Genomic DNA, 12,453 nt, shown 5'->3' with positions numbered 1-12,453 from the left:
ATCAAGGAAGATTTCCTGGAGGGCTCACATTTGAAGCACATGAGACCAAAGGAGATGCATTGTTGACAACAAAATTGGTGGGTCAAAAATTTCAAACAAATATGGATAAGATTTGGACATGTCTAATGCAGGATGAGGTCTTAATCATTGGCATTTATGGAATGGGGGGAGTGGGGAAAACAACCTTGGTGACTCATATCCATAACAAACTTATAGAAAATCCAAACACTTTTGATCAAGTTTTTTGGATCACAGTATCACAAGATTTTAGCATTCATAAATTGCAGAATGATATTGCAAAAATACTGCATCTAGACCTTTCAAACGTGGATGATGAAAAGAAAAGGGCGGCAAAATTGGCCCAGGCTTTGATGAGAAGACAACAATCTGTACTCATTTTAGATGATGTATGGAATCATTTTGTTTTGGAGAAGGTGGGAATTCCTGTCAGAGTCAATGGGTGCAAATTGATTTTAACCACGAGATCATTAGATGTGTGTCGAAGGATGGGTTGCCAAGTGACAGTCAAAGCGGAGCCCCTTTCAAAGGAAGAAGCTTGGAGCTTATTTTTGGAGAAAGTTGGGAATGAAATTTCACTTTCTCCTGAAGTAAAAGATATTGCAAGGTCTGTTGCAAAAGAATGTGCAGGTCTGCCACTTGCCATAACCGTACTGGCTGGAAGCATGAGAGAAGTGGATGACATCTGTGAATGGAGGAATGCATTGGAGATTTTGAAAGAGTCAAAACTGGGACAAGATGACATGGAAACAGAGGTTTTTCAAGTACTGAGATTTAGCTACTGGAGCTTGAATGATTCAAAAGTGCAACATTGTTTTCTATACTGCTCACTATATCCTGAAGATTATAAATTTAAAAGAGAGGAGTTGATAGAAAGGTTTATTGATGAAGGTTTCATTGACAGAATGAAGAGTAGGCAGGTAGAGTTTGACAGGGGTCACACTATTCTGAATAAACTTGAAAATTCTTGCTTATTGGAGGGCCTTATAGACGATTTCCCAAATGAGGAAAAGTGCATCAAGATGCATGATTTGGTTAGGGACACGGCACTTCAAATTGTGATTGTAAGTCCTCGATTCATGGTAGAAGCTGGCGTTGGGTTAGAGGATATACCAGATGATGAAAAATGGACAAAGGATCTTGAGAAGGTTTCTTTGATGCACAACAAAATATCTGAAATTCCTTCTAGTTTATCACCAAGGTGTCCTAAACTTTCAACGTTGATGCTTCAACATAATAGTCTAAGAAGAATACCAGATTCTTTTTTTTGGCATATGCATGGTCTTGAGGTTCTTGATCTATCCTATAATGGCATTGAATATTTGCCAAATTCACTCTCCCACTTGGAGAATCTTACATCATTGTTGCTTAGAGAATGTGATAAAACAGAACATGTCCCTTCGTTAGCAAAGCTTTCTGCTTTGAGGAGGTTGGATCTTTGGCATACAGGAATTAGTGAAGTACCTAATGGTATGGAAATGTTGGTCAATCTCAGATACTTGAATCTCTATGCACCCAATCTAAAGATGTTGCCTGTTGGGACTTTCACTAAACTCTCTCATCTCCAATATCTTGTTGTTTACCGGTCATCTGAAACATTAAAAGTGAATGGAGAGGAGGTAGCACACTTGAAAAGATTGGAAACTTTTAGTGGACAACTCAGTGAACTTCAAAACTTTAATGCATATGTCAAATCCCTAAAAGTGGGAGGACCTAGCAATTACCTACTTCAAATGGGATTAGATGATCCAGATGTCACGCCAATTGAAAGTGACACCTTTGACAAACGTGTAATCTTAAAAAGGTGCATTTTAAGTACAAGTAGAGATGGAGGAGAAGATTCCCTTTTGCTCCCAGAAGATATTGAGTTCCTATATATTCAAGAGTGCAATGATGTAAGAAGTTTATGTGGTATTTCATCATTGAAAAATGCCAATAACTTGAAGGCCTGTGTAATTAAGAAGTGCAATAGAGTAGAGCATGTGCTGTCTCATTATTCATCCCCCTCTTCCATTCTCACTCTCCAAAGCCTTGAGTCACTACGGCTTGCATTTTTGCAAAACTTAAGTGACTTTATTAGGTGTGACAGAGCTTTATCACAATCTCCACCATCAGGCACCTTAGCTTGTCTCAAAGAATTTAGAATATATAACTGTCCAAATATAAAGAAGTTATTCATGCCTAGGTTGTTGATGTGTCTCCAAAACTTGGAAGAGATTCACGTAGAAGATTGTCGCCAAATTGAAGAAATAGTGGCAGCAGCATCTGATGAAAATGAAGTAGAAGAAAATAAGAACAAAGGCCTTGGCACTACCTTATTCACTCTCCCCAAATTAAGGTGTTTGCAATTGTGGGATCTACCACAATTGAAGAGCATCTGCAATGATAATGCAGTACTAGTTTGTGATTCCCTCCAAGAAATAATAGTACGCTATTGCCGGAAGCTTAAGCGGATCCCTCTCTCACTGCCCCTGCTTGATGGTCAACCATCCCCACATCCCTCTCTTCAAATAATAAAAGCATTTCCAGAACAATGGTGGGAATCACTGGAGTGGGACCATCCCAATGCCAAGAATCTACTTCAACCCTTTTGTCAATTCACACGATATGTGTAACATCCCCATGTTGATAATTTCTTTCTTTCCATCACACTTTTATTTGTAATTTAAGAAAATTTCCCCCTTAAGAATTTTAGCCCAACTTGGACATTTGTTCAAATTGTTTACTTCGCACTGAGAGTCCTTTTTCTAAGTATAGCCCCTTCAGGTTACTAATCTTGCTCTTTGAATTTTCCAAATGTCTTTGTTGATATATCTTTTACCACTGAATTTTAACATAAAGCATATCATTCTTTATTGGGCTTTTTTTTTTCATTTGTTTTTTGTGTGTTCTTTTATAAGCTTATGCCCCCCTCAAATGGTGAGGTGTTGATTGAGAGGAATTCATCTTGGTGTACAGTTTATAGGTGAATATTGGTAAAATAATATAGTGTTTACCAAAAGCATTTGTATGATTCTGCTTTATGCTCAATTTTGTTTTCGAATCGTTCCAAAATGTCCTTCACCTTTGTGTAAACTTCAATGAACAGTGTGAGATGTTGTTAGGAACTGGGTATGGCTCTGTTCGCTCTATGGTTAGTTCTGTTTATTTAAACACAGTCATCAATATCCCACTTTTGTCTAGTTTCTCTTCCTCAAGCTCACATTGATATAGCACAGCAAGTGTCTGGAGAAATCACAAATAGAAAGAGAATCAGAGTAATGAAGAATAAAGAGCCGAGAGAAATTATATTATTACAGAGAACTGAAACAATGACTACACAAAACAACGTGAGAAACCTGGCCCTATATATAGAGGTGTGAGTCTCTCCTCTCTAATTTACACATTTAGAAGATTAACAAATTCAGTTTTTATACTAACTAAACTGCCTAACAATAACTTAACAAATTCAATAACTCCAGGTTTACTTGGGCTAACCAATTACTGACTAAGACTGGAGGTATCACACATATCTGTTTCTTTTCATGTTATTCTTATTTTTACTTTGTTTCTTGTAAGCTAATCATTTTTATTTATTTAATGCCCCTTTTAGACCAGCTATTTTACTTCTTTATAAGTATTAATTAAAATGCTTACTGCCAAGAATGGGATCAAGGATGGCTGCACTTATGACATGATTCCATTGGCATGGTGTTATAGTGGTGCAAGAAGCATGTGGAAGAGACAGTCAGCAAGGACGAACTCAACTAGCTACTACATTGTACAAAGCTGATTTTGTTAAAGTTGATCAGGCAGTTCTCTATGATCTCATCAAGGCTGCAAGTTGTCCCAAAAGCAAGGACTTGTTAGTCCAAGTATGCCAGAGAGCTGCAAACATAACTAAAGGTAAACAACTAGAGGATATACGCAAAACATTTGTCATCAAGAATAATTTTACTCCTAAAGCGTAAATCAAAAACAGAATGCTTGGTCCTTTGAGTGATGTTTTAGTATTCCTTTTCCTATTTATGGTTAATTTTAAAAGTTATGATTTGATACCCGGATTATGTGGATTGGATTAGATAAGTGTGTTACAGGAATGTGTGCTGAGTCATACTGATCTTCCCAAAATAATAGACGATGACGATGATGATGATGAAAATTTAGAAGTATTTGGATTTTATACCCTGAAATATTAGAATTTGAATTTCACCACAGAAATTTATATTCAGTTTGCATAAGTAGCTTTCTTTGTCCATATATTCCGTTAAGTGCCACATAAACATGTCACGTGTGTTTAGTTCATCCAATAAAATAATGTCACATAATTAATTATGCCAAGTCATTTTTATTTTAATTGTTTGAAGTTTTGTTAAGCAAAAAAAAAAAAAAATGATGTGGCATCATTCTATTGGACTAACTAAACATGTGTGACACTCTTATGTGACATTTAACAAAATATATGGACAGAAGGATTGCTGATGCAAATGGTGTATAACTTTAGGATATAAAATCCAAAATCTAAAAAGGAAGTAAAATCTAAAGATCCCTAAACTTTAAGGGTGAAGTTTACACTTTAACCCAAAACCAAAAAAAAAAAAACATTTTAAACATGTTTAGAAGCAAATTTTTTTCCTAATTGTATTCATTACTTAAAGGAAAGTGCTAAAATTACAATTTTTTTTTACAAACTACTAATGTGGTAAATAGTTATTGAAGAAAAGAAAGAAAAAAAAAAAGTGATATCAATGATAGGCATAAATAAGAACTAGTAAGAATTTACTTAAAAAGTTTTTTCGATATATAACAAATGCTGAATCGATGACCTATGTATAAATTAAGAAAAACAATGTTGCTGACAATTATTTATTTGTTCAAACATAAATATTTGTAAAATTGTTGTAAAAATGTTTTTGTTTGTATCATTACTATTACCTGAAGTACTAAATAGCCTCTAAAAAGCGAAGTGCCTTATAACTAAATTGGCACCTCCTAATGCACAAAATGTTTAGGATTTAGAGGAGAAATTATTTGAGTCGCAGGGTTAACAATATATTGTAATTATTTTTCAAAAGAAAAAAAAAGCCTCTAAAAAGTCCTTAAAATGCCCCTCCCCAATTGTAAGTATCGAATTAAAAAAATGAAATAAAATAAAATAAAAATAAAATAAAAATAAATAAAAATAAAAATAAAAATAAAAATAAAACCTTTATGCTTCCAAGTACCAACTACCAAGGAATTTAAAAGATTAAAAATAAAAATGAAAAAGAAAAAGAAAATAAAAAGGAAAACAAGTAGACAATATATTATTACATTGATACGATACGATAGGAAATGCTCACAAAACCCATTACACTTTACAAAGTACACACCACCGTGTCTGAATCGGAACGAAAACAAAATGGCTGACGCCGTTAGAATTGACAGAATCCGTATGCTGAAAGAGCAAGCGACCAATCTTGATCGACGGGACAAGATCAACCGGATCCTAACGGACCTAGGCAAGTTCGCCGTTGATTCCGCCGTCAACGACTCTCTCAAAGCCGTTAACGGTTGGTCCCTTCTCTCTGTCTCTCTCATTACGTTTATATGTGATTGTTTTTTAATTTTTAATTTTTTTTTTTATATAAGGTTTGAATTTGATGTGTTCAGTTCAGTGCTCCCATCGTTTAGGCTTTGTTTGTACTTTGTACCTAGAAGTTGCTAATAAAACATCATAAATGATACAACTTCAGCCATATCAAAATCTAAGTGTGTGTTTTGCTGAGTCCCATATCGGAGAACATATTTGGTATCAAATGATAGAATGTTAGCCATATCAAAATCTAATAAATAAGAGATGCGTGTGCAAATATAACCACCCACTAACACTCCTGAGAGTAGCAGTGGAATGCTGATATGGTTATTTTTGCGAGCATGTCTCTTAAGTATTGATGATTTTGATACGGCTGACATAATATCATTTAATACTAAATACTTTTTCTCCACATCGGGTGTTTACAAGGTCAAATTAGTACACGATGAATCCCAATTGTAACTTGACTGGTCATTTTAGGGTATACCCCAAATGTGCCTAGCCATACCTATCATCACAATGTATTCTTCTAAAAAAAGCTATTACATGTATGAAATGTTTTTTTGAATATACCTGGGTCATGTTTCCTGCCCCAAACCAGCAGCAGGTGGAGCAATGAATTTCCCCTTCCCTGAAGGACTCAATGGGGAGGATAAAACCCATCCTATTCGGATCAGGTCGGAGTGGGAACTCTTGGGGAGAAATTAAACTTTGATCCCTAGTTGGTTTTATTAGTTTAGATTTGTTGACTTTGGTGCTCTATTAGAAAGTGTGACTTGTTCTAAAATTGTTATGATTCTACTTTTTAATAAGTGTCAATTTTTTTTGGGTGCTTTAAGCCTTAGAAAGCTAGAGGAGCTTGATACTGGAAGAATATATGATTCAAATTAGATTCACCAACGTAAAATTGAGTAAATTTCGTCATTTATTTATTTGACTTGTTTAGTGGTTGGGTTAGTCTTATAATGATACTATGCACTTCTTTCACTATGCAATTTTTTGATAATTATATTGTTACAACAAGTGGGAGAAGACAGATTTGATCCCCGGTTCTTCTTATAAGGGAGACTAGGTTATGCCACTGAGCTACAAGGTTATTGACTATTCACTTTGCAATTTTTTGACCTCCTAGGAATTGGTTAAATTTGACACTAGTTTTGTTGTGTTCCATTGCTTTTTTGATTCTTTATTGAAAATTTTCAAACTCTCTAACAACGATCACCAATAAGACAATTTAAGATATAGAGATTTCCTTAAGCAAGCCATCAAAGGAAATCACCCATGCCGCCAAACTGCAATAGCCCCAGCTAATTAAATATGTGTCAGTGATGATCTTCTGTAGCTCTATTATGTTTGATGTGGTGCATTTGGAGGGAGCTTAATAATCGCAAATTTGAAGATGTGGAGAGTTTGGGTAATTAACTTTTGGCCTTGCTTATGGGCTCTTTGTTTGATTGGTCTTGGGCTTGTGACTCACATCTGTGCTGGTGATGATCCATTGCTAGAAAGTAGCTGGTGGTGAAAGGGGTGAAAGGGGTTGAGTAAAATAAAATGGGAGAAAGAGGTGAACTTATAAGGGGGGAAATCAGAGGCATACATGTGTTGGTATGAACCTGTTCTAAAATCATATTCATTTACAGAAAAAATTAATAAATGGAACAGAGAAAGAATACAGAGTCCGATAGGGGTGTAGTTGAACAAGTGGGTAGCTAAAATAGAGGGAAAAAAAAAAGTGTAGGATTTTTAGCTACAATTTGGCTAAGAATTTACTCTGCCTGATGTGAATCCTTTGCCCCATAAACTTCTTTAGAGATGCATAAGCCTAATGATTTGCTATGAATTTCTGTAAAGTGCAAATTCCCCAAGATGTTGGTATATCCCAGGCAATCTTTGATGGTTTCTCATTGAATATCTGCTTCTTTGCTGAAACTAGTTTTAAAATGCCATTCTTATGCAGTAGTAATTCTTTAGTCATAGTCATCATCTCAGGAAATCCTGGGTTCCTAATGTCATAACTTTTGAAAAATTATAAGATTCTGAAGCTCCTCTCAGAGTCTCAGACACTGCACATTGCATCATTGAGAGATGCCCAATTTTTGTTAAAACTAAAAATGGGACATGCTGCAACATTTCAAGCTTAGAACATAGCCTATCCCATATCCATATGGGTTACCTTCAAAACGATGAGAAGACTGCTACTTCTACATTAAAGGACAAGGTTTGGCTAGGCTACAACCAACAATAGGAAGATGACATGTGCAATGCACATGACTCGCTTAAAATGATTGTATACAATCACTTAAATGTGGTTTAGTAAGTCATGTGCATTGCATATGACGAGAACATATATCATCTTTCCTATTATTAGTTGTAGCCAAACTTTGTCCTACATTAAATGCAGTTTTTTTTTTTTTTTTGTTTTACATGAAGCTGTTATTTTCTGTGTATATTTGATGATATTGCTTTCTTTTCAGTTGCATTATTAAGAAGTTATTGACTATCCAAATGATAATGCTTGTTAGTGATTCCAAGGTGTCCATGTGTTAACCCGTTATTTGACCAAGCGAAAGGTTTATGTCGTGAAACCTGATCAGCTGGAATAAATTTTATTGAGCTGTGTAGATTTCATACCTTTATGGCCTAATGGGTTATGGGTAGATTTCACTCTGAGTAGATTTCACTCTTTTCTTAGCATGGGTTATGGGTTCAACCTTAGAAAGTACACAATGCAAGATCACATCTTTTGATTAGACAACAGGTTGTCAACTTGGATATGCTAATGGTCCAAATCAAGTTGAATTTTACAATTATCATTTTGGTTCATTTGTTGTTGTAGGGCTATGACTCCATCTTGGATTTTGTTTGGTTTAATGTCTCAGAGTCGTTTTATTGAATTTGTAACTATCAATACTGTCATTTGTAAATGGATCTTCTCTGTCATCTTCATTAACTGCATCTTTAGCTTTAAAATTAATAAGGATGTATATTGTCATACACCATTATTTCTGTTTCCCAACCTTGAAAATCTCTCTTCTCACACTTGAGTATTGCAGGTAGGAAGCAGGTGCATCAGATTGTGCAGGAAGGGTTCAAGCATCAACCTCCTTCACCCTCTTTAAATGATGAGAAGAAGTTTGAAGATCTTAAATTAGTAATGGCGGAGCTGCAAGCTGTGATGGAGGAAACACAAGAAGACATGCATAAAGCAAAGCAAGGAAATAAGATATCAGCCAAATCTGTCAGTACATCAGAGAATCCAGAGCCTCAGAAGAAGACACCAAATGAAGGCAACAAGGAATTGCATCTTCCGAAAATGGATAAGAAAAGAGTTTTTATTCGTTCTCGGCTTTAAAATGGGATGAGTTTAACAACCTTGATGCCTGAAATATCGCAAATCATATTGTCGACATGTAATGGTAGTATACTTAGAATAACATGTAGAGGATTTGTACATGCATTCTGCTCTACCTTATGCCTGAAATATTGCAAATTGTACTGTTAAAATGTAATGTAATGGAATCAGAATAATATGTTGAGGATCTGTATATGCATTCTGCTCTACCTTATGCCTGAAATATCACTAATCGTACTGTCAACATGTAATTGTAATAGAATCAGAATAATATGTTGAGGATTTGTATTTATGCATTCTGCTCTATCAAGTGCTTGTTCAGTATAAGTTTGAATTATTGATAACCTTGTGAATCAAAAATTCTAAAGACACTTTTGCACACACTTTACTACAAATAGTACACATCTAAGTGGAGACTGGATTAATTTTCACAAATACCAGTGGGTTCCCAAGTCTAAGTGATGTAATATAATCATACATTAATGAATGGGAAAGTTGTGTCAAAGTGTGTGCAAAAGTATGTATCCAACCAGGGACAAACCCAAGTGAACCCAAGTGGGGCCCAAGTATCCAACTAGGGATGGGCCCAAGAGGGCCTGGGCCACCCCAAGATCCAATTTTTTTTTTTTAGTTATTATATATTTTATTTTTGTAATTGGGCTGCCTTCCAAAATCTTAGGGCCCTCTTCTCCTCAATAAGCCTAATTAGCCTCATTCAAATAGCAACTATCCAATCCCAAAACTTAACAAAAATAATGAAAACATTCACAATGGTGATTGTATTTTAGCCCAAAAAAAAAAAAACTAATTTACTGCCAAAGAACCAAAAAATTATATGTTATTGGAGAAGCTAAAACTTTTTTTTTTTTTTGTTGCAACTATAGTTAACTAGTATTACTAGTTAACTATAGCAAATTGTTAAAAACAAAATAAAATATTTTATTAAGATTATATCTCTTCTTTTAATTAAAAAACTCAAATTATCTCACTTCTTTTATTATTTTAATGAATTGTTTATATTATTTTAAATGAAGCGATTAAAAAAAATAGAACATTTGATATTGGGTATATTGTAAAATGAGGTAGTAAAATAGATAAAGTAGTTTTTTAATATACTAAAAGCTAAAGTTTTAGCACTGCCATTGTGAATGCTTTAACTTCAACAAAAAAAAAGGAAATTATATTATATATATATATATATATACACACATACTAGTCAGCCTAGTATTAAAGAAAAACATTATTTTGGTTTTGTTTCTATCTTTATTGATAAATGATTGCATCTAAATGTATTTAGAAGCAAAAATTTTGAGTATTTATAATTTTTTAATACTATATGGATGCCTATTTGATTTTTTTTTTTACTCTGACTCCTGCTAACTTAAAATTCTGGGTCCATCCCTATATCCAATTGTACATAGAAGAACTCTCTTGTGAATTCACTTGCCTCTCTTAGAGTGTGTTTGTGCATTTTGCAATACCTTGGATGTACATACGTTTTGTTGTTCAGATATTCTTATCTGAACTGTTTGGCAAAACTCAAGTACAAGACTCCTCATATATTCAAAGCTAAAATATGGAATATATATGAATTCGGGCACTCGTTTCCAATCTTGTTGCTTGGTACTGTGTTCAAAGAAAGAAGTGGATTCTGTATTAGTCTGTCTAACACAGAACACTATATTGCTGTGTTCAGTACTTAGGTTGTAGCCTTTATTGTCTATTTAAATCATCCTGACGTTTCTCTATTCTTGGTTTATTTTATGATGCATGGGTTAGTGTTCGTATTCGATAATTAAATGAATCAAACCTTGATATATAATTTTTTTTTTTAACTCAATTCAACTTAAATATGAAAAATAAAAAAATAGACATTCTTGGACTTGCACTCAATTCGTTTATGATCTTTTATTTTTTATTTTTTTTAAATCATCCCTAAGCTGTTGTTTTCCAAACATATTTTCTATAAAATTAGTAAAAAGAGTATCTTTTATTAATGAACCATTTTAGAAGGTATTGATACCACTTTTTTAATATGTTATGGTTGAGCTCTACCTCAAACAGCACATCTTTTCTCATCCGAACGGGCCAGTTGGAGGTTAAGGGCGGGCTTCTAGACAAAAAGGAGTTCGTACGCAAATTATCAATTAAAAAAGGAATGAGTTATCTCTCCGCTATATTTTGACTTCTCATAAGAAAGAGAATCATCTCTTCTACATTTTGAGTTCATAACTACGTTGGTCATTGGAAAGTCTTGTGACATAACTGAGAGCCACTCTGATTTCTGTGACTAAATTAGTGATGCTAGGCAGTCTTGAGCATTTAGGGGAGAGAGAGAGATGTCCTGGATCCTTTTAGCCTCCCAAGAAAAGAAAGCTTTTCAGTTGTAATAATAATGGGTGTAGTACAAATTTGAGCTTGGGATTGAGGGCGAATGTAGTGAGAGAGGATATATATTCAACCATGAGATGAATTAGAAAAAGGGATCATTTCAGTAACAGTCTTGTTACAGAGGGTCAAGCTGATTGAAGAACTTCTTTGTTTATTGTTAATGAAATGTTTCACCAAGTTTTTTTTTTTTTTTTTATGAAATAACTTTTGCAGTTTGTGATTGCCTCTTTGACTGGATGGGGGTTACTTTTCTATGGAGGTTACAAATTTTTCACTAAAGGCAAAAACGGAAAGAAGGAAGAGGTATTGTGCTCTACCTTTTGATTTATGATCTTTGTTTGTTTCATATTTATGGTATGATTTTGCTTATCACATTATCCTCTCTAATCAAAAATGAATTCTGTAGCAAATGAACGAAAATATTGTTACATTAGTTGCTCATACTTTGCAACTAATGTAGCAAAATTTAACTATAGGGATTTTCTGGGCATCTGTAGGTTAAAAAACATGATGCTCTACCATGTGAGTTGGTAATTTTGGTCTGGTTCAGATTTACAAATGAGTGCTCTTAAATGTCCCAGAGATAAAGGGTGTTTATATATATATATGTGTGTGTGTCATAATAATCATACTCATGAAGTTTTTGGTTTGCTCTATCTTCCTGGCTCTGATGGGGCACATCATGATGTTTGCAAATTTTGATATTTGTAATCCTAATTTGTTTTCTGTTTATATGTGTTTGTATGTGGAATTCTTTTCTGTGTGAATATGTATGTGTGTATTGATGCTGTTAATGAATTGGAATTATATGATAATATTGTGACGGGAATTTTAGATCAGATCCCTTACTTGATAGGATCAAACTTTGTTTAGTGTTTGCAAATTCCTAAGTTAATGCCACATATAAATGCTTGCTGACGTTGATGGTCCTCTTCCTTTATTGGGGGAGCTCCTCCATCAACAAGCGGTCTCATATTTCATTGCCTTGTGGAGTAGTGTTGCTGCTATTACCTCTTGGGACTGGCCATGAGACTTAAATCTCTATTACAATGATTTATTTTATTTTTGAAAAAAAAAAAAAAAAAAAAAAAAAAAAAAAAAAAAAAAAAAAAAAAAAAAACAAAAACAACAACAACAA

General features: G+C 34.1%; 2 protein-coding genes across 2 annotated transcripts; both read left to right on the top strand.

The window, feature by feature from the left end:
• Window positions 1–11: 11 nt before the first annotated feature.
• On the top strand, window positions 12–2,901 carry LOC112027436 (disease resistance protein At4g27190). Its single transcript, XM_065771064.1, has one exon. It carries the CDS (start codon window positions 102–104, stop codon window positions 2,631–2,633), a length of 2,532 nt encoding a protein of 843 aa, XP_065627136.1. The 5' UTR covers window positions 12–101; the 3' UTR covers window positions 2,634–2,901.
• Window positions 2,902–5,302: 2,401 nt separating this feature from the next.
• LOC112027435 (uncharacterized) lies at window positions 5,303–9,234 on the top strand. Its single transcript, XM_024060103.2, has 2 exons — window positions 5,303–5,549; window positions 8,626–9,234. The coding sequence occupies exons 1-2, from the start codon at window positions 5,399–5,401 to the stop codon at window positions 8,922–8,924; spliced, it is 450 nt and encodes a 149-aa protein (XP_023915871.2). The 5' UTR covers window positions 5,303–5,398; the 3' UTR covers window positions 8,925–9,234.
• The last annotated feature ends 3,219 nt before the right edge of the window (window positions 9,235–12,453 follow it).

Source organism: Quercus suber, unplaced genomic scaffold (genome assembly GCF_002906115.3).
Source record: "Quercus suber isolate HL8 unplaced genomic scaffold, Cork oak 2.0 scaffold_39, whole genome shotgun sequence".
Taxonomy (NCBI): Eukaryota; Viridiplantae; Streptophyta; class Magnoliopsida; order Fagales; family Fagaceae; genus Quercus; species Quercus suber.
Note: the sequence above shows the minus strand (reverse complement) of the source record. Positions and strands in the feature narration are given on the sequence as shown.